The 23,667-nt window shown below is 43.4% G+C and overlaps 1 protein-coding gene across 9 annotated transcripts in view; it reads right to left on the minus strand.

Annotated features, from left to right (window-relative positions):
- The window catches only part of ZDHHC5 (zDHHC palmitoyltransferase 5), a 493,091-nt gene that overhangs the window by 59,268 nt on the left and 410,156 nt on the right, over window positions 1-23,667 (minus strand). For all 9 annotated transcript variants that reach the window (XM_085651402.1, XM_085651403.1, XM_085651397.1 and 6 more), the window contains one exon: window positions 22,367-23,241. In XM_085651402.1, the coding sequence (XP_085507528.1) occupies window positions 22,367-23,241 (875 nt within the window). The remainder of the gene's footprint in view (window positions 1-22,366; window positions 23,242-23,667) is intronic.

Consider the following 23,667-nt stretch of genomic DNA (forward strand, 5'->3'; position numbering starts at 1 on the left):
TATGTAGGCAGAGGAAGATCTTGTGAAAATACTAGATGTTTTTCTGATCCAATACACTCTGTATGTCCAAATAATAGCAGAACGTATCCGACGCCTGTAATAAATCTGAAATCTCCTGAACATTCGTTTCAAGCCGCAGATAAAATACTACGAGAACGAAGAGGTTACCACCTCCTCGATTCCATGGATGAGCAAGAATTAGCCAGATCAGCTGTTCACTGGATTGACAGTCCTGAAAAATACGGTGATGAGACCGTAGCACACACGTTTCTCAACCTCAGTACAGATGAACAACGTTTAGCTGGAATCTATATGATTCAGCAACTCCTCATATTATATAAGAGCCAACATACTGACCCTGGTCCTTTACCTGATATATTAACGGAACTACTCACGTACAGATGGAGAGGTTCTAGTAACAAGCTAATTAAAGAGATATTAGTGTCACGTAAGCAGTACGTCCTTTTTGTAAATCCAGATTCTCTCTCCTTGCCCCCCAGAGAAAGAGCACCATACTACATGGATAGACAAAATCCTTTACGGGAAGTGCACCCAATAAAAGGCGAAGACAATGAGTTTCACCGTGTATTTGTTTACACACCCATATCAAAAATGGAATTATTAGAAATGAAAAAAGTAGTACCTAGTCATGACAAAGACCCAGCGGGTTTCCACCGAGAAATTAAAGACATGTTACTGATGGGAGAGTACACCTTTCCTGATATTATGACGATATTAAAGGTGCTTTTGCCTGCTGGCATATATGAAAAACTGAAAGAAAAAGAGTGGGAAGTGGGAGACCAAAAGATAGACTGGACAGCATTAGCAGAGGAAGAAAGGGGCCGAGCTGCAGGTTCAGGGCTCGGGGATAAAGTTAAACTATTACCAGGTTTACTAGTACAGGTACTGCCACGTTTATTAACTACAAAAAAGGAAGATTGGGGTGCAATCACAGCCTGTAAACAAAAGCAAGATGAAGACACAAGCGATTATTATGCTCGATTTGAAAAATGTTTTGGTATAAATAGTGGTATAAAAGCAAGTAGTGACTCATATCCACATTTATTTGTGACAAAATTAGTGGAAAATGCATTGCCTCCAGTGAAGAATAGAATATTGAAATTCGAGAGTACCTGGCAAAGTAACACTCCGTCGCAAATGCTACAAATGTTACAGTATCATCACAATAGAATTAGGGATGAACAAGAACACGAGCATAGACGCATGAAGGATACAAAAATGAAAATGCTAGTTTCTCAGACAGTACCAGCAGATGGTCACAAAAAGGGTGTGACACATTCTGGTGATTCTGCAGTTCCTGTAAAAGGAACCTGCAATTACTGTAAACAACTAGGCCATTATGTACATGATTGTCAAGTCCTGAAACGTAATATAGCTACAGGTATTACAAAAGAGAGACCACGATTAGTTAGACAAGATCAGAATGAACAAGGAGCTATGCAGCATGGACAGTCCATGCCAGTTCAGCAACAGCCTATGCCAGCCTCACAGCAACCCATACAGTTTGTGCCAGCTGCACCACCGTTGCCTGCTACTGCCACACAAACCACAACACAACAAATGTATCAGACTGCACAGTATGAATACCCTGAGTATCAGCGTTACGCATGAACCAGCCTAGAGAGGGAAGTTGACTTACCGCTTATCGAGATTCCGGTAGATCAAGAAGGACCTTATGTACATAGTGAATTATTAGGTCAAGATAGAAAATTCTTACTCGATACAGGGGCAAGTCGAACAACCATAAAACGTAGTGAAGTTCCAGGGGCACCCCTCTCAGGCTCTCAAAATGTTTCCCTTGGTTTTTCAGGAAAACCTATTGTTAATGAAGTATCACAGCCTCTACCACTTACGATAGGACCTTTGACACGAACTACAGATTTATTGCTTACTAAATCATGCCCAGAAAATCTGTTAGGAATTAAAACTCTGAAAGCACTAGGAGCCATAATATGTTGTTCTCCGGAAGGAGTAAGGTTGTTTTTACGTGATTTTAAAGGTCACTATGTGTCTAGAGACATGGATCCCCGACTACAGACTTTACCAGTACATCTATGGGCACAAGGCCCTACGGATGTTGGCTGCATGAACATTACACCCTATCGAGTTACATTGAAAGCAGGAGTGGTACTACCACGAATGCGACAATACAAGTTACCGCATGATGCTGTAGTGGTTTTGTTGAAAATCATTGATGAGCTAATTGCCCAGGGAGTAGTTGTAGAAACAGACTCCAATGTATGTAATTCACCGATAATTCCGATTCTTAAACGAACTGATCCTACTGCTCCGCCAGTATACCGATTGGTTATTGATTTGCGTGAACTAAACAAGTGTATTGTACCACAATTCCCTGTGGTCCCTGATATATCATCATTGTTGACAGCAATTGATTCCGAAGCAACATTCTTTACTGTAATTGATCTCAAGAATGCCTTTTTTAGCGTCCCAATAGATCCGGAAAGCCAATACTTGTTCGGATTCAGTTTAAATGGGCGTAGCTTTAAATTCTCACGCGCTCCCCAAGGATTTACAGAAAGCCCCAGCATCTACAGCCAAGCATTGAAACGAGAACTTGACAGTATCCACATGCCAGTCAATACTGCACTGCTTCAATATGTCGATGATCTGCTGATCACCGCGAGAAGCGAGCCAGAATGTGAAAAAGCTTCTCTGACAGTTTTACATTTCCTAGCCAACAAGGGGCACAAGGTGTCCCCTTCTAAGCTGCAATTCTGTGTTCAGCGAGTTATTTATCTTGGTCACTCGCTGTCCAAGGAGGGAAGGCAGCTTACACCAGATCGCATCCAGTTAATTGCTAACATGTCAATACCCCAGACACAAAAGGAGGTGCGGGCTTTCATAGGCCTCACTTCATATTGTAGGCAGTGGATCCCTCAGTACGCATTTCTAGCAAAACCACTCATTCAGTTAACCACACAGGAGGCAGCCACATCGACTGTTCTCCCTTGGACTCAGGAACATACACAAGCTTTTGAAAGCCTAAAGGAAGCTTTATGTCAAGCACCTGTTTTAGCAACACCATGTTATAGCAAACCTTTTACACTCTTTGTTACAGAACGCGAAGGTACTGCCTTGTCAGTACTCACTCAGGATCAAGCAGGATCACGCAAGCCATGTGCTTATTTCTCCAGTACATTAGATCCCGTAGCTCAGGCTTTGCCTGCATGCCTGAAATCAGTGGCAGCGACAGCTTTAGCAATCAGACAAAGCGATGCCATAGTATTAGGACACCCATTGACAGTTCAAGTACCACATGCAGTAGAGGTTCTTGTGAACCGAACACAAACACAACACTTGACCATAGCAAGACTTACCGGTTATGAACTGACATTGTTTCAACCACACATAGAGATCCGACGGTGTAATACATTGAATCCTGCTACACTATTACCTGTAATTGGAATAGACCCACTAGCTCATGATTGTGTTGAAATCATTGAAATAAAGACGAAACCTAGACAAGACTTGACAGACGTTCCATTGTTAGATCCAGACCTGACGTTGTATGTAGACGGATCATGCATGAGAGCAAGTACAGGAGATTTAGTGGCCGCGTATGCAGTCACAACAGACACTGAAGTTATTGAGACACATTGTATAGATACTCTGTCAGCCCAAGCAGCAGAACTTATTGCTCTAACGCAAGCCTGTATTCAAGCCACAAATAAGAAAGTTAATGTATACACTGACTCACGTTATGCATTCGGAGTTGTACACGACTTCGGCGTGCTGTGGCGAGAGAGAGGTTATCTAACGTCCCATGGTGCCCACATTCAGCACGGGCCCCTCATTCATGCTTTGTTAGACGCAATACATCTACCCACTGCTATATCGATTATGAAATGTAAAGCACACACGAAGGTTACTGATACCATTTCTCAAGGCAATGATTTAGCTGACAGAACAGCTAAACAGACTGCTCAGAATCGCACATTAGACATGACAAAGCCAATAGTTCAGACACCAACACAGTGTATGACAATTAAGGATCCCGCACTTGACGTAATTGACATACAGACACATGCCACAGCAGAAGAAATAAAGAAGTGGACTGAACTAGGAGGGATCCAGACAGATCAAGGGTGGATGACGAAGGAGAAATCTGTATGGTTTCTCCCTGATTCCATGGTTCAAGCCATTATAGCTACAGTTCACAGTCCAGCACATTTAGGAGAGAAGGCTATGCTAGACAGCATTCAGCACATTTGGTTCAACAAACATTTACGAGCAGCAGCTAAACAAAAAGTTCGTACCTGTATGATATGTTGTCAGTTTAATCCAGGAAAGAGTGTTCCCGTAGAGCAGGGTGGATTTCAGCCTCCTGACCATCCTTTTGAAGTCCTCCAGATGGATTATATTCAGATGGAACGTTGTCGAGGATTCAAATATGTCCTCGTAGTTGTCTGCGCTCTCTCCCGTTGGACAGAGGCGTATCCCGTATCAGATTACACTGCCCCGACTACTGCCAAGCAGCTAGTTCGAGAATTCTTCCCACGGTACGGTTTACCACGTGTTGTATATTCAGATAATGGTCAGCCTTTCTCATCCGAATTAATGAAACATGTCTCACTCTTGTTGGGATATCAGTGGAAATTCCACTGTGTCCGACACCCTGAGGCAGCAGGTCTCGTAGAAAGACATAACCAGACACTGAAAATCAGACTGTCCAAAATATGTAGAGAGAAAGGTGTCGACTGGATAGTAGCATTACCAGTTGCACTCTTTTACATGAGAATGGTAGCACACTCTAGAACAGGGCTATCCCCGTATGAGGTGATCTTCGGTAGACCGCCGAATATGTGGGGGACGCCTATACCACGTAAAATAACTGATGTCGACTGTAATATGCTGACAGATTACTTGGCTTCCTTGATGTCTGCACTACAATCTTCTCGTTCACAGGTAGCTGCAGCCTTTCCCGACAACACTGAGGCGAAACCCCATGACGTTGTTCCGGGTAATCTTGTCTTTGTGAGAAACTTCGACAGGAAAAGTCAATTGGAGCCCAGGTGGAAAGCACCCAAGTTGGTCCTGTTGACCACAAGAACAGCCGTGAAGATCGAGGGACGAAAAGGGTGGATTCATTCGAGTCACGTCAAAAAATTTCATGGACTTCCTCCTGACACAGACAGTACTGCCCGTGTGTCTTCCCCCATTGACTCAAAGCTACCTTTGGCTGAGGCCAGTAGCACCGAACTCTATAAACAGAAACTCAGGTCCAGATCTAAACTGTCGGACGATTTGATTGTTTAAGTCCTCTCCAAGGTGAAGCGGTTGAATCTGTCCCGACATGTACCCCTTAGGTCTGAATCACGTAGAGTCCAGAATCATAATGAAACGACATGCTTATTGTAAATTACTGCGTAACCACTGTATTGTGACTTTATTAATTTTGTCTTCCTTGAGTTTTTTAATAGTTACTGCAAGTATATTGTTGCATATGTATTATCCTGTTTCTAAACGTGTTTTCAATATAACTGATGAACATTCTTTTAGTGACCTACCGCCACATGAATTATCTTATAGACTTGCGCTGCGCAATAACACATTCATTAGTATGTTACATCATTCCCATCAGACTAGTAATGCGACCAATTGTTGGGTGTGTGGCCGACTTCCTCCCTATCAGAATAACAAAGGAGTTCTGCCTTTCTTTCCACATCCGTTCACACACAATGGCTCCTGTGGAGCATGGTTTAGTTTATTAAATTCCATAGACCCAGACACAGCAGTTTATCAACAACATTGGATATGGGGAAATCTGAATCTAGTTTTATTCAAAGTCTGTTACCCTAATAAGGAGGGTCACCCCAGTAGAACAGGAACTGATTTAGAAAATGAAGTGTATAAATTAGGTAATTTTACGCCTAATCTTATGATTCTGAATGTCAAATCCGAAGTTGAACTAATTCTGCCCACTATGTCAGTATTTCCAGTAAAGGGTGAATTATGTGTAAGAAAAGTTGGTTCCATACATATGGGCCATAGCCAATGCGTTACTACAGTAGAATATAGTGATCAAGGTAAATCTTCATTTAGAGCTTCTCGCCATTCTTACTTCATATGTGGTCAGACGGCATATATGCGTCTGCCTCTAGATTGGGATGGTACCTGTTACATAGCATTCCTTTTGCCACCTGTTTTCCTAGCTCCCCCTGATTATTATCGAGATGTTCATTTAGTACACAATAGAGAGCGGAGAGATCTCCCAGTTGTCGATTATACTGAGACGGCATGGGACAAGTATGTAGATTTCAATAAAGGTATCTTTCCCTATATAGGTACAATATCAAATAGTAAGCTGATACGCAGACTCATCAAGACTCTTGAAGCTGTAGTAAACGAGACTATAGCCGCCCTAGGCAATCTGACAGAGGAACAATCAGTGATGAGAATTGTTGTTCTCCAGAATCGTCTTGTTCTTGACGTCATCCTGGCCGATAGGGGCGGAGCTTGCAGGGTCATCGGATCCAGCTGCTGTATATTCATACCAGAAAATTCGCCATCTGTATATAAAGCTATAACACGCCTTCATAAGATTGTAAGCCAGATACACGAGAATCCAGGCACTTGGACGTGGTCCGGGTGGTTTTGGAGTGTGATATCAGCCTGGGGATGGAGAGTTCTATCCTTCCTAGGTATTGGCCTTCTTATGCTCTTCAGTTGTTGTTTATGCCTGCAAGGTGGACCAGCGATTTGTGGTCTGTGTGCCACATCATGCATTCCACATCACAGGTCCCGTTCAAAATGCCGGAAGGAAGAAGAAATGATGCTCCATGAGCAAATCAATGGAATGATGAAGATTGATGTCTCGTGAAGGGCAAGAAGGGGACAAGGAGGGAATGTGGAAATGTGGATTTTCCTGATCAGTTATGTCCCCTATCTTGGACCCCAACGGTTCTATATACATGTTACAAGTACATGTATGTTCCCTCCAGTTCCAGTTTCTAAGACGCAAACATATGTGTGTCTACCGTCAACATGTTCTCTGTCAGATCCGCCATCAATGGGCTGGATATTCGGTTCCTAGGTATGAAAGGCCACCGACTTTATATGGCTAAGTTACTTCATTTTTACAGTTCAGGCAAGTAGGCCCGATTCTGTCCTCAAGCCTTTCCCTGCTTTCTGTCTTTGACAGCTTCAGCTTGAGCTCGCATCTGTATCCATGAACTTTGTCCTACTCCCTGTGCAGCTAACGGTGCCTGCCTCGGCCAGTTTTCGCCTGTCTGCCAAGAAGTTGTATTTCACCTTCGAATTATCTATTTTGCTCTCCAGCCGATGCATTCCTGTCCAGTGATTTAGGTAAACATTTCCTTTAGCTCACAAGCAGAGGACTCAGCCTTTCCGTCCTCCTGCAAGTGATTCATAGCCCTGTTGCCATGGAAAGTTTTCTGCCCCTCGCATCTCATATAGACACTTAGACGCTTGTACACGCACACAGTCAGTATAGAATAGATTCTGTCCGAGAGTCTCTTCCTTGTGGATAACATAGTTCTTTAAACATAGGATGTTAGATATGATTTGGGATTAGGTTGACTTGACCCCAGACTTCTCGTCTCCACATGTAGAGCTAAATGTCAAGTCCCCTTCACCCCCTAGTTGCACGTCAATTACACGTCATGCTGCCGCGCGCGCATCTATGCCAAGTATTATCTTATAGATCCACCTATGTCTGATAATTCTAACCAATCATGTTTCTTTTATTCCTTATTACGCCTAGTTTCGATTATGTCACTGTTTTGTCACTTTTCTTATCAAATGTTACGCCTTCTACATTCGTTTCATTGTAATGTACTTATTATAAAAATACATGTCTGTTAATAAATTATTGTACTTCACTTCCTGAACCTTCGTGGTGACGGAACCTGAGGGCCGCGACTCGAGTCGGCCATTTTGAATGGAATAAAGCCCATTAGAAAACCTCTTATACCACGGATTCTGCCTCTTGTTATTTTGAGCTATTTACTTTATTTTAAGATTCCGTATGAAATTCAGTCCGGTAATATTTATTTTATTTACCACAGACCCTCTAGAAAAAACACAACAGGTTACACGTGAACGGCTATCATAATTTTCATCAGCGTTGATGATGTAGTTGTTGAAGAGGCTTGAGAGAAATCATCTGCTACTGGTAAGACTGTGTCCAGGATGAATCTCAGATTCTTAACCACAGCCAACCCCTCTTCCCCCCGCCAAAAAATCAACAAAATAGTTTTTTCATAATGAGGACCAAAAAGACTCCAGTAGAGAGAAGGAATCTGTGTCTAACTAGAAGCACTAACTCCGATGAAAGAGGGAGCACGTCCAGACATAGCAAAGGAGAAACTGGCATGTTGTAGATTAATGGCTGCAGACAGCCTCCACCACTATTCCCCTCCCAAACTTCTGCTACACGAGGTACATCCTCCCAAAGGCAAATGCAGCAAATCACACTCCGAGGAAGCAAGGGACTGCCACTTATTACCCAAATGCCAAACCCGATCGGCCTTATTTACAGCATGACCAGAGCAACCATGCTTTTAAACGTCCATGTTTTACGATGCATTTAATTTCTGAGATGTGTAAAAGGCATGGGCTGAAAGCTTTAATAAACAAGCATTTGCAATGCAATAGGTCTCGCATTTACGCGAGTTTGAGCTTTTGCCATTGTAAATGGCAATCATGCAGCTCTATTGGCCTCTTTAGAAAGAGACATTGCTAATTTGCAGAAAGTATGCTCGAAATACTATGATATAATCTGGCTTGGGGATTTCAATGCTCACCCTTGTGACAAGATTAATACTTCAGAGTGTGGGTTGGTAGATGATGGGGAGTGCGTCCCTCATTTTAGACACAATGAATATGGTAGTGGCTTAAATAGACTTCTAACTATAAATAATCTTGTGTTTTTAGAAAACTGCTGAAATGGAAACTGGTCAGTTAGGATTCACTTATTGTAGTCGTTCCTCCTTTTCCACTCTTGATTATGTTTTGGTTTCTGATTCTATAGGTAAACGTTTCTCACAGTTTGAGATTAATTTTTATGCTTTTGGTAACCATGCTGCAAACACTTTCTCTATCCGCTCTTTAGTGAAAAGGGAATGTTCACTTAAATTGCATATAAATCCAGTAATAGCAAGAGAGAATGGAATTGTTCAATGGGAGCGAGTTGATGCAGTGAAGTTTTTGGATAATTTAGTCTCTAATTGAGTAGCAGAAATAATGGTATGCTTAGACCCTCTATCTGATGATGACATGGTCACAGCTTTCGAGCAGATTTTACTGGAAGTTAAGAAAAATTTAACTCGATCCATATGCAATGGCCACCATAAAAATCACTCAAAAATCTTCATGTGGCTTTAAAATCTAAACCTCGCAACTCATCCTTGGTTAAATTATTCCGACAGGCTTATAAAAAAGCAAGGGTATCAAGGCTGAAAGCCCTAGAGGAAGACCGGTGGGAAAATCTGCAAAAGGCTGCACTATTAAAGAGTTTGCAGGCTTTTTGGTCTGTGATTAATGCACCGTTCCTAAAAGATGAACGGTGTATGTCTATAGATAACCATGTTGAGCAGGAGGAATGGATCACGCATTTCGAAGGGCTATTTGGAACTGTTGAAAAGGCAACTATTCAATCTACCGCCATAAGCTTAGCTGGTTTAGGAGGCGGTGCCCAGTTGACGCTGGAAGAAATAAAAGATGCTCTAAATCAGTGCAAACGTGCAAAGGCACCAGGACCTGATGGCGTCCCAATCAAACTTTTTTTTTTTTTAGATAATCAGGAACTTTGGGCCCCGCTTTTAACTAATGTTTTTAATAAAATTGCCCAAATTGGTGTTGCTCCCTCATAGAGAACTACAGTAATTGTCCCTATCTACAAAAAGGGAGATAGCTCAATCTCTAAAAACTATAGGCCTATATCTCTGATAGACACAACTGCAAAATTAATAGGCCGGCTGCTTTTAAATAGGCTTCAGGAATGGGATCTGGAGAATAATATAATAATCCCATATCAGTTTGGGTTCAGAAAAGGAAAGGGCACTGTGGATCAGTGTCTGAACCTGAACTTGATAATTGCAAAGTATACGGCAGCAAAAAAAGGCCATTTATACCTTGCCTTCATGGATCTGTCCACAGCCTTTGGCTGCGTGGCGCAGCCTCGGCTGTGGCATTTCATGGAGGCAATGTGGGTGGATATACAGATCATTAATATCATTTGTGATTTGTATTCAGGTGCCTCAAGTCGTGTTCGCTATGGAAAAGGAGGTGAGTGTAGTAGGCACTTCAAAATTGCTAGAGGTGTGAGACAGGGGTGCGTTTTAGCGCCCTTTTTATTTGCACTTTAGACTAAAGTTGAATCAACTTTGTAGGGATCTACCAGAGATGTTCCTTACATGAATTCACTACAAATACTGATACTCAGATGCGGACGACGCAGTGATTTTAGCTCGTACTAGTAATGCGCTCTGCCGATTAGTGATGGATTATACTAACTTTATGAACCAGTTTGAAATTTATTATTCAAAGTCCTTTGTCTTAGTGACAGGGCCAAAGCAGCGGAATCAACCACAAATCTGTACTGAATGGGGCAAGTTGGGAGTTTTGGTTTCTTTTACTTATTTAGGGATTATGTTTGGTCGCCAAAACATCTGGCAAAGCATGGTCATAAATAGGGGGTTACAGATGGAGAAAAATATTAGGGCGCTTTTTAAATTTATGAAAAAAGTAGGGTCTAAACCTATTGAAGCAATTAAAAAAGTTTACGAAGCCAAAACAGTATCTGCTGCCACTTATGGAGCAGCTGCCTGGGGCATTAGAGACTGCCCAAAATTACAACTTATAGAAGATACCTTTTTGAAAAATCTGGTTTCACTGCCAAAATCATGCTCTAATCTTAATTGTCACATGGAATTGCGAGTACCTTATATATCGGATAGAATTTCTGTGGCGCCCATCTTAATGTGGTACTCGGTCTGGCGGAAGAAGATATTATAAATGATGTCTTGAAGCTTGATGGTGCAAATAATATCAGTTGGTTATGTTATGTTGAATCTACCCTTCAAGCAGTTGGGCTACATCATCTGTACACAGATTCCACAACTTGCTGGTCTATTTCTAAGAAATATTTAAAAAATCATTTGTTATCTAGATTAAAGGCAAGGAGGTAGGTCTCCAAATTTAAGATGCAACTGTTAGAGCATTCTTGGAGGTTCCAAGCCTAACGCAAATGGATATGAATGCAATCTATCTATCATTCGTCACTAATATACAACATAGATATATTTTGGTTCGATTTCGACTGAATTATATCCCCTTGAGGTTAGGTCTACCTCGTAATACCTATGTAACATCTGAATTGCCATGTTGCACATGTGATGATCGATCTACTCAGAATGATCTGCATTTCATGTTTTTTTGTAAATGTTATTGCGAGGAAAGGAAAAGGTTTATTGTCCCCATTATCCGTTAAATGAATTTTAGGCAGTGCCATGTGGCCCTATATTATCTGCATTTATTACCTGATCCTTTTACATGTTTTTCGTTGGCGTCATTTTTATCGGCTTTAAAAAAGAGGCGATCAATTCATCAATCTGATAATTAACTGAAGTATTAACTGAATTGTGTTAATTGTATGTATATATGAATTTTTTATTCTTTTTCTTTAATCTTTGTAATAAGAATAATGCTGTTTTTAATTTGGTTTTTTTGGTAAGATTGGAAATTCTTTTTTCTGTAGAATACTTTTTATGTCAACATTTTGTTGGCGAAATAAAGTTCTCTGTCTGACAATGCCTTTTATTTATGTTTTGGTTTTTAAAACATAAATAAAGGCATTGTCATTTACAATGCCAAAAGCTTAAACTCGGGTAAATGCAAGACCTATTGCATTGCAAATGCTTGTTCTATCTTGGGACCAATTAAAAGATTAGCATGTCAATTAAAAAATTGGCATGTCCACACCTCGTGTATTATGTGAGAAATGGCATAACATTCGTCTGTCTAAAACTGCAAAGTGCAACAATCCTACCCGATTTCCCTGGGTAATGATGACACAATAGAGAGAAGTAAGACAAATTAGGAACCAGTTTCGCAGATGAAGAGGGGGTGAAACGGGATTTTATTTTATTTAAAAAGTTTTATATAGCGTGGTGTTTTGAATGCTGTGGCTATGGTGCGGGGCTCCGGGGGTGGACAGGATTGCGGGAGATGTGGTGATTGTCATATAATGAGTCGGACCACTCAGACTCTTCCACTGAAACTATTCTGGCTCCTCCTTCATCCGATATACACACAACGATTTCCCTTCAGTGCTGATGGGGCCAAAAACACTCCAATAGTACGAGAACTTATTTGTCATGCAATGGTTAGGACGTGGCTTAAATAACGGAAGCTAAAAGTAGGTGCTTTGCATAGTGTGCCGCCCGATTTGGAATTTACTGTTTGTCATTGCATCAAGATATATGATGTTGCAAGGAACATTATACTTACAACGGGTTAGGTCTAGTAGCTTTGTCAATGGTTGTTAGTGGCATAAGAGATAGGAGAGGCAACTAGAGCTTGGACAAAGTAGAGGTGCTACAGAGGTTTCAGCGAGCGAGGTCAGCGGGTGGAGTGTAGGGAATTTGTGCGCAAATTTAGTTAAGTGGGTAATGTTTGGGGAGTCGCATGGGAGTATATGCGGGAACGTTGGGTGCAGGGGTGGTGCTTGAGCAGGGAGACTGTTGCCCGGACTGCTGAAGGCTTACTTTGGAGGTTGCGGATTGCAAAAAGGGGGATCAGGAGCACGGTGTCGGAAAGGCGGGCAATGGTGGGGAGCCTCAGTGTGGATATACAGCCAGTGGTCCTGGGGGGAGTCTTTAATCTCCTCCGCCTCTCATCGTTTTGTGGACTTTTGTGCCGTCGAACACGCATGCACCCACGTCAAACTTTTGGTGCATGCGTATGATCATCATGTAAGGTAGTGCGCGCATGTTGATGCGCACTATTTTAAACGAGAACGTAACAAGACTGTAGTTAGGCGGTGCTGCTTCCGGAATAACCGGAAGTTACGTGTCGGCACAAGAACCAATAATAAGCCCGCTAACAAAAAAAAATTCAAAAGTTAACTAATGGCATGCGTCAAGAAATTACTAAGTAATAGGAGGAGTTTCCCCACCCATATAGATCACTAGATGTCTCGGAGAGACAACGCATGCGCGCTGCCTAGGCGAGACCTAAAAATGGGACAAACATACTCCCTTCGAACTCGATAGTATCTGCACCATAACTCAATTGACAATTGGCCTGATGAAATTCCCTCAATGCCAACCTCCTTCTAAAACCACGTGTAATAGCCAAGCTGAAAGCATGAACGCAAACTACACCAGCATAAGAACAGCTCCCCTAACTCCCAGTCCACGTCTGGATAAACTTCAAAGTCTATTGCATTATGTTAATACTTAAATATCTATTTGGCATTGAACTAGCCGGCTTAGCTTTGCTAATAAACTCATTAACTCAGTGACGTGACCTGGTCTTACTTCCTTTAGTAGGTGTACAAAATACGCATCGGCTCCACAATGTAGCAGGACATTCTCTTTCATCTGAGCAAATTATGGAATTTACTCCCAATATCCATGCAATCAGGCAACAACCTCCTGTTTTTTAGAAACCGTATTTATGTTTGCAAGCGTTATGGCATTGGTTCCATTGCAGTGCCACAAAAACCGAGCAGGGATTTAATTGAGTGCAGCGCTATAAGTATGCAGTTCAAACAAATAATGGCAGATAATCACTAGGTTCTTTGTGGGTAGAGTGATGACATATGGATTGCCATGGCACCAAACTAGAGATCAGAAATGAATGATCGCATAAAAGTTAAAGGGTTTTTAAATACTCAATCACCCATATTGTTTAGCGTCTACTATAACACTGTTTACTAATAGGCCTTCAAGACAAAATTTTGTGGGGGAAAAAAATTACAGCACGTGAACTATTGAGGAGGATATGCTGCCATAGCAAATACCTAATAGGATAGTTTAGGATACAATGTTCATATTTTTCAAAGGGTGCGCATTCTTTCTACGTCAGGCAGTCCTCTGAGCGGAAGGACACACGCTCGCTAAACAAGCAGCCTCAGTTAAGGGTTAAAAATTAAATGGTGCTGGGACACGTAGTGTTCTCATTACAATGCTTCCATATGAAAAACACGACTTAGATAGCCAAGGCACAAAATGTCACGATAAGTCAGAAGGAAGTTTAGAAGAATGGTTTGTGAATGAATACACAAGTCATCGACTCAGTATGGCACTCTTACTATCGAAGCCTCGGTAGTCTTTCACTTGTTGAACCTGCGCCTTTGCCAAAGTCTCTCTTTCAAGAGATTAACACTGGTTGGGCTAATCCCGTCCGTCAATCGCTGCAGCTGATTAGAGGTCGCCGGAGGCAGAAAGGACAGTGCAAGTGGTTTGACAGCAGCGTGTGTGCTCAAGGGGCACGGACACAGGCTGCAAATCGTAAAATATGTCACTGAGATTTTAGAGAACCTTGTTATGTGAACATGATGTTAAACGCCGCTTCTACAATAGCTGAGCAGCACTCGATCCGATGTTGTCTGAGGAATGCAGTTAAGGGAGTGGTGCCAAGTCAGGACCCTTCTCCGACATGATCAGATAAAAAGTCAAGTCCTGGGTTTCATGTTAAGGAGAACAAGCATTTACAATGCAATAGGTTTCGCATTTACATGAGACCTATTGCATTGTAAATGGTAGGCATCATGACAACAGGGGAGAAGGCACAGACAACGGGCGGGGGAAGAATGCACGGGCAACAGGAGAGAGGGCGGGGGATAAAGAAGACATCAAAGCATGTCGTGCCTGAGGAGGAAACCCTCATTAAAGAAAATAGTGCTCAGTGCAAAATATCTTGTACCGTTTAACAACCGAAGTAAAGGGGCCAGTAGCCATGGGAGGTTACAAATGACATGGCCATACTAAGTAGGGACTAACAAGCCTCATAATGAATAAGAAGACAGAATTTACAAAGGACAAACACACGAGCCAATAAAAAATAAGGGCGGGGGAGTGGCCGTGGCTTCTCCCCGTACTGTACTACCACAGCTCTTCGCAGAGCAGCACTTGCGCGCTGGCTTACGCTCGACCTAAACAGGTGATTAGAAATTATCAGCAGATGTTTAGCCAAATTATTCCATAACGCTCAAAAGGAATGCCATTGTCTCCTCGCCAGCCTAAAGTGAGGGTACCACCGCCAGATTAGAGTCAGCTGATCCTAATGCCCTGGTCGACTTGTAGGGCAGCAGACTGGGCGACCCCTGCTGGTTGAAAATCCGATGCACCACACACACAGAGCTTTGAACTGGAAGTGCTTCTCTACGGAAAGCTGATGCAGTGTATAGAGTTGCTGATAGACTGAGCGAAATGTAGGCAGGTGATATAGAGCTACATTCTGGAGAATCTAAAGTTTGTTTTTTACCTGCCTGGTGGTAACTAATTACAGGATGTTCCAATAATCAAGGCGTGAGAGGATTGAAGACCGAATGGTCATCTACCAATAATATTGTTAAGGCTACTAAGGGAGCCAAAACAAGCAGAAGTCAGAGCTTTAACTTGTGGCTCAAAGGAAAAAGAGTCTTCTAACCAGACACCCAGATTTTAACAACAGATTTCAGCTTGGGTGGAGACCCTAGCACACTGTGCCCCAATAATCAACCCACATATGCAGGTGTTTCTATAGCAGGAAAATCTATGTGGAGAGATCACCTGGAAAGACCGATCTTTAAGAAAAGAGGGAAGCCAGGACCATGCATAGCCCTGGATTCTAATCTCATACAGTCGGTCTGGGAGCACCTCATGAGACACGGCGTCAAATGCAGAACTTAACTCTTAACAGAATAGGAGCTGCAGACCCTCCCTCATAGATGATTTGTCGAAGGGCCCTCTCACTTTACGAAGAAAGATTTGATGCTGTAAGCATGTCTAAAGCTGCTCTGCGAAGGATCTAGCAGCTGATGCTTTTCCAAGTAATCCACCAAAAGACAGTTGATGTATTTCTCTACCACTTTCCCCTGTTTAGGGAAGGAGAGAAATGGGTCGATAATTTTCAGGCAGGGAGCAGTCTAGAGTAGATTAAGTTATTAATTTTTTTAAGAAAAAGCGAGATGACGTTAACATGTTTCCATGCAGCAGGCACCACCGCAGTGGACAAAGAGGTTGGCTAAGCTTACAAACATGGAAATAAGACTCTCCTCAGCTTTATGCATCTGATCTGGTTTAATCAGATCATAAGGTGAGCCTGAATTACTTTAGACATAAGGGCTTTAAAAGACATTTGAAGCTCCACGGTTGGGTGGTATAGTAAGGTATTGGCCCTCCTAGGCACTACGCATAAAGTGTTAAAAAGTGCTAGAATATATAAGCAGTGCAAAAGGGGTAGGGATAACGACCCTTCTCCCTTAACTGTTGAAATCACTGACAAAACACCACAACAATCCCTTGTACATGCTATGAAGTATACACAAGTTAATAATGGTGTAAGAACAATATTGGTCCGTTGCTTGATCATGTAACACAAATCTTTATTCTTCTTGTGGTCAAACGTAAAAAAAGCATACGCCAACACGTGTTTCGTCGCGTTCTGCTGCTGTGAGCCGCAACTTCTTCAGGGCTAACATTTTCTTAGTGCAGTTCCTTAGTTTCGGTTGTAATTCCGTCCCGAAACGGGTTTAAAATAATAGGCGTCCCAATGTGCAGGGACCCTTCATGACGTTCCTAGTGCTTGTTATATGTCACTACTAGTTAACGTGTCTGTTTTATAGTAACCTATTCACCTTACTGGAAAAGGCTGAAGTGCAGTCAATGAGGCGAGAGTGGACAGAGTTCCAGTCCTTCAGAGTTAAACATTCCTGGCATTTTCTAATGCATGTCATGAGGAAGGGAGACTCTTTCCGAGCTTCTCTCAGAAACCCTTTTTTACACTCCAAAGAAGTTTTTCAACAGCTTCCAGTGCTTCCTTACATATTCTGGCGCACTTTCCCTTCTTATGGTTTCTGTTTCCTGAGATGGGTCCAATAGATGTCTAGTGTTGTCTTCATTATGGCAGAATCTAAGAAGGTCTTTGACCTTGCGGGTCGAGGGGTAAAAAGAGGCTTTACATAGATCCTCATTTTGACTGTATTTGCTATCTGTATTTTAGACAAAACTAAAGACTGCCACATTTTCTACACTTTCTACACAAACTGATCAACTTTGTAATCTGATCAAGGAGAGCATTTATTTTGAAGTTTGACTCCAGCATTGAGACAGCTGTCACAAAGCTGAACTCCTGGCTAGCATCTGCTTTGAGCCCCATGCATATGAAAAAGAAGCCTTCTGATGTGTCGTTTTATGTGCGGTAAGGTGTTTGAAAACACATGGCGAAAACCGGAAGGAGCCAGAATAAGCGGCTGCAGCATGGCCTCCTTGAGGAACTGATGTCAGCACGCAGGCATGATGCCCTTAGGCGAGTCTGTCACCTTGTCTCTAGGAACCACAACGGAGGTCAATGGCATCACGTGCTGGCACTCAGAAGCGAATAAAAGTTTAGAGATCAAGTTTGGTACCTGGTAAGATTTACAAGTTCAGAAATCTCTGGTAAGAAAGGTCCATCAGAATGCAGATTTTTTCTTCTTCCGCTAACATGTTGGCAGTTTTAAGGTTTAAATTAGACTAACAATTTTCTGGGACCTGCTTGTACACAGTGATGTATCTTGAGTAGATGCCGTCGCCTTTTCGATGTAGAACTATTTGGACCTTGTGCATGGGATTTTCACAGGTAGTGATTTCAAGTACAGAGTGTGGTTCCCCTCACATTACTCAACGCCATTTGTCTTTGGTTATTTCTTGTTACTTTTCTAGCTGGCAAGAGACACGTCCCTACCAGAGTGGCCGGTAGTGGAGATGCTATTTATCGGTCGAAGATGGTGGCTCCCCTGCCTGGAACGACAGTTTCTGGCATCACACTGTCCTCTGCTGTGGTATCTGATGTTGTATACAGTGCTCCCAGGAGGGCTCCAGACTGTGCCAGTGGTGATTTACTTAGAGATACTGAGTATGGATGCTCTACGCCATGGGATGATTACAGGTCAGCCTCAATAGCGCTCACACTGGAGTCCACCAAATCTTCCAAGGAGTACAGTGGAACTTGAAGCTTCCATAGTTGTGTCCTTTTAGTATGCATAGGTATTTGTATAGACCAAACCTGGATTGGAAGCAAAGCAGCGCTGTGCCTCGTTTACAGGTGTCATGGTCAAGAGTAATTTAGGATGATGTTTGTATGAGGTGCTGCTTTCACTCCACAGTCACAATGTACACAATGTATAATTACAAGTAACATTACACCTGGCCTAGTTGAAGGCAAGGCACTCTTAACTAGTGTACTAGCTTATGTAACAAATAGGCTTTTAACCCTCTTAAAAAACGTTACCTTACCCTGTACTAGTTAGCTCAGAGCTGCAATGGCAGATCTGAAGCTATGTTTTTAAAATCACTCAAGGGGATGCAGCCCACGTGACATGCACCTTTATGCCATTGGTGCATTTTCCTGCACCATAGTACTGTGGGACCATTAAAATGTCATGTGCCAATCTGAATTAACCACTGTTACCATGCTCAAGGACAGAGCACAAGAAATTGGATCTTGTTTCAGAGTCAAAAAACACCAGCAAATTCAGAAGTTAAAATCTACTGGGTGTGCTGGAGTGGGCACTCGCGAGATGCACTGTCCTACAACCTGGATGAAGCAAATCTTTTGGGATGACAGTCCCTTGCACACCTTAATAAAGCTGTGGCCCTGCCTTGTGACTGTGCTAAAGCACAGTGTTTCCTTCAGTGAGAGCAACAAGCAGGAAAACCCAATGGAGGTACTCCAGGTCATATTTGGTTGTGTCTACATTAGCTGTGCCACCTTCTTCTATCAAGACCTTTTCTAAACAACCTCTGCCAGTCAGATGCATGTCTAGCATAGAATACTGTACTTCCAACTTAAAGGATGTGCTACACAGACAGCCGTACCTTCGACACCATTCTGCTGGCTAACTGCATGAAGCTGATATTGACAAGTTACCCCAAGTTATGATGAGTTCGTCCTCTAAAAACAGACTGATTGGGCTCAGAGTTCCTCTGGGAAGTATTGATATGCTGTAACACAGTCAAACCTGGAAAGGACAGGCACAGCACTGGCCATCTCTGCTGAAATACCTGTGACTTCACTTACCTTTTAACACAAGACGTGTTTGTTTGGTCAAAATCAGGGGGAGTTTTGCACAGGAAAAGGGATTTAGAGTTAGCGGCTAAGCTGACAAATTTGGAACCTGGGTTTGTATCTTGGATCCAGCACTTTTACGGAGGTCTTCAGCATAATATGTAACCTTGTTATATATTCTGAGGGGGAATCCCTTTCTGGAGGGTCCCATTGGCCGCAAACAGAGGCTACATGTATGTCCCCTTTCATGAGGATTTTCTTTCTGATCTTTTCCTTCATGTATCTTCAGTTTCCCCTCTCTCCCTCCCTCTTCTTCCTGTTTTGAAGCAGACAGTTTTTACTGGACACATTTGGAGAAATTGCTTGATATAGAGCCGTCCCAGGCTTGAAAAAAAACAAAATAAAAATCAATCTCTGCCTATCTCTGTGGGCACAGAATCGCAAGAAGAAGAAAAAAAGCCCATCAGTAGGTTAATTAAAGAAACAAATAAAGTAATATAAAACATCAAAAAGAACAAGTTACTTACCTTAGGTAACGCTTTATCTGGTAGAGACAATATCTAGCCGCAGATTCCTTACCTTTAAATTTTCAATTACAAGAGTTGGGATGCACACCGTTTGTGTGTTTATCCATACATTATCCTTTGATCCAAGAGTGCGTGCAATCTGGCATGAGTGTCTTTGCCCAAACGACACCAGGTAAATGCAAACAGAGATGGGGCATCATCTACGCCCCTGCCAGTTGCACTGCTAAATATGCCATTGTGGCAATTTTGTTCACAATACTTTTTTCTCACTTAATCTTTATAAACCATTTTTTCAATATTTCTTTTTCAATTGCACGTTAAATTCAGCCGCACGCGGAATTATTTGCCATTTTCCAGACTTCTTATGCTCCAATCGTGACCATCCGGACCTCAAAAAGGAACACGACCAATGCAACAATTCATGCAAGGCAGTGCTTTTATTAACCGTAACCGGTCCCACAGTGTGTGGGAGTAGTGGCCCATAAGCATGCGGTATTCACCGACCGCAAAGCAAGACTGGTGGAAGAAAACACCTTCTTACCCAAGTTATCCAGCCTCTTGGATTTCCTGTCCAGGGATGCAGGAGGGAATGTAGAGGCTTGACCACCAAGCTCTCAGAGATGGGGTGTTGGGGAAGAAGGTCAGGTGCCCAAGTGTGAGGAAATGGCATCAGGCAATTTTCCTGTTTACAGGAGCCCCTGTACTGGACGATCTGATTCCCAGTAGGACATCTGTCAGTGCTTCATTACAAGAGAGCAAAGGTTCAGAAGCATAAGCGCCCGGCTGTACTACTTCAGTCAAGATGTTAGTCTTGACTGCCAATAAGGGCAACTCAAGATCCAGGATCTCAGCTGCCCTCTTAACCACCATAGAATATGATGCTCCCTCCTCCGTAGCCACGGTAGTTGGAAGAAAGCATACCAGTATATGGGGATGTGTCAAGACCACTGGCATCACCAAGATCCTCACACCAGTCCATACCTTCCTGGCTTTCTAACTGGTATTCTAAAGGGTTGAGCAACCACTCCCGTTATTACCCTAGGCCTAGCCCTTCATAATAAGGCTCAGGCATTGACCTATGACAAATGGGTAATGTTGGGGCTGGAATCGGCATCACTTGACTTTGGTCCGGCTCGGTTTTGGATTAGTGGATAGAAATGGGGCGGACGCCGCGGGGAGCCTGGGGAGGTCGCTGCGGCACAACCGACACAGGTACGGATACGTGAATGTATCCACAGGGCCAACTGGAGCTGAGGCCGAAGCAGAACCAGATGGAGTCCCCTCTGATCCCACAGGGCCCAAAGGCTCGCTGGAGAGGTCGGACCTCTCTAATGCACAGCGCATGGCCTAGTAAAATTCCTTTACCTGACCGGGGGGAGCTCTGGCTTCTGGAAAAGCTGGGAGGCTTGGAGTCGACCCTGGCAACGATTTTGTAGAACCGTGTCTCGAGCGTCTATACTCCTTTGTCCCGTCAGCCGAAGAAAGAGGAGAAGTCAAAGCAAGCTACGACATCTTCTGCTTCTTTCCCAAATGTATCGTGACCTGGAATGAGAGGAAGACGACTTGGGGTTCCTGGAGCGATTCCGCGACCTTCCTCTTGATCAGGAACGAGAACGTCGTGGCATGGCTTGTTGGGCTGCTAGCCGCTTGACGGACTCCTCCTTCGGGGCCATGGCCCGGCAGTCCGAGCAGGACATGAAGTCGGGGTCATGCTTGAGACACCACAGACACACTAAGTGTGGATCTGTAACCGGCATGGTACGATGACAGGCGCCACACGGTTTAAACGCTATCTTTCTCGAAGACATCCTCGACAACGCTAGGAGGAAGAATTTCTCAAAAAAGAACTCAACAAAACGTTTAAAGACTTTTGTCAAAAACAGACAGAGGGACAGCTCTTTCTCTGGATCAGAGCTAACTGGTGCGGGAAAGAAATGAACAGACGTCAGCGCGCCGAGGTGGCGTATATATTAGTGATACGGATGTCACTTCTGGCATGGACTACGCCGACGACGCCACACGGAGCCGAACGACGTCACCTACCGCCACCCAGGGGTACTTTTCAGGCAAAAAATCTTCTGGATCCAGTCTGGCACCTGGGAAATTTAAAGGTAAATAATCTGCGGCTAGATGTCTCTACCAGATACTGGTTGCAATGGACCTTGTATTCTGGGATCTGTCTCACAGAGGCGCAAAAACTGTGCTGCATACTGGAATTGTGGTGGTCCCAGGAATAATCTTAATGAGCCAGTGCAGTTTTCCTCTGTATAGCAGCATGGCTATAAGAACACTTTACTTTCATTTTCTCCATTGGGACTAAGACTTTAAGACCAGTATTTAATGTTAGAATGCATTTTTTTATACTGCATGGTTTAAAACAAATAATTGATGTTGAGTTTAGAAATTCCATACATATTTGTTTTCACTTTATTATGTATATTTTTTTTCCTAGATTTTTAGAGGTGTTGCTGGTTCTAACTATTGAGTGTCACTATATGCTTATGAATATTAATGAATAGGTCATTAAAGAGAATACAAAATTCAGGCTTTGCATCTGTGAGGAACAAAGTAATACTTACTTGGGGGTAAGCAGTGGCTGCAGGCTGAGCTCCTCGGTTTCTGGGGCACCAGACAAATGCGCTGGCCTCTGAGCACTGTATGAGAGGGACTTGCCCACGCTGGGATGGTACGGTGATGGCTGATGGTCTGGAGACCCTAGAGATCGCCCCCGCAAACTCTGGAAGGATGAGTCCATTGGTTTTCCATACCTAGGAGGAACTGGACGTGTTAATGGGTTCTTCACCAGTGGCGATCTTTTGGAATCGTCCGAGGAGGAACTGGTTCGAGGGGCATTGCTGGAGCCTGGGGTGGACTGAATGCCTGAGTCTACCATCCCCTGCTCCTCCTCTCTTGTGGGAGACTGCTGGAGAAGGCGTTCCCGTTCCTGTCGGGACGTCAAGATCTGCCGGGAGAGATTGTCATAGTGCACAGGTGAGTCCTCCCGGCATGCCTTGGGAGAACCAGAAAGTACAGGAATACGGTGCAAGTCAGCCTCCCGCTGCTGTGCAATCTTAGCAGAGAGGAAGGCTGAGGTGTAGCCCACTGGCTCAGGCCCAGTCTGGACAGACTCAAAGTCTGGGCTGTCGGAGGGTGTGAGGAGGCTATCATAGGAAAGGCTTCCATTTCTTGTCTGATTCACCAAACTCTTGTAGGACGTGGATGTAGTGCCCTCGGATCGGATGGATGGCAGCTGGCCCATCTCAAAGCTGGTTCCTTGTGCGGACTTCAGGCTAGAGGAGCGGGAGCCACTGGAAAGAGGATCGAAGTGAAAACTCTTCCCAAAAGTTGGAGAACGGAAGTTTTCAGGTTCCAGGCTTGGCTCTGAGCAGTAATTGTTTTGGCGGTTGCAATCTGCCATGGAATGGGCCTCCTTCAGGCTGTCTCCACGACTCAGCTATGGAAGGAAGATGGAGAAACCAGAGTAAGCTAACTTTCTTTTATTGGGGGCAGTTTGGGCAGGTCTAAAAACAGAGGGAGGCAAAGGCTGAGCAACAGAGATCCAGCACCCAGAAGGAGAATACGTTTAACAGAGACAGTACAGACAAATCCACAGAGAGAAATATCAATACAAAACAAAGGCAGCTCAAGCCTGTACATTGGCAGAGAATGGGAAAGGCAGGGACTGAAAGACTCAGACAGAGGTAGAGATGGGGGAAAGACCTTGACAGAGGTAGAGATAGGCAGAGCCAGACCAACAGGTTTAGGAGGTACAGTAATAGCAACACAATCAGACTAGATGATTTCTTAGCCAGACATCGAAATAGGTAGAGAGAAAAAACATTAACCGAGAAGGGGGCCACTGGTGCAAAACCAGAAGAAC

The sequence above is a fragment of the Triturus cristatus genome, chromosome 4_1, assembly GCF_964204655.1.
Source record: "Triturus cristatus chromosome 4_1, aTriCri1.1, whole genome shotgun sequence".
NCBI classification, from domain to species: Eukaryota; Metazoa; Chordata; class Amphibia; order Caudata; family Salamandridae; genus Triturus; species Triturus cristatus.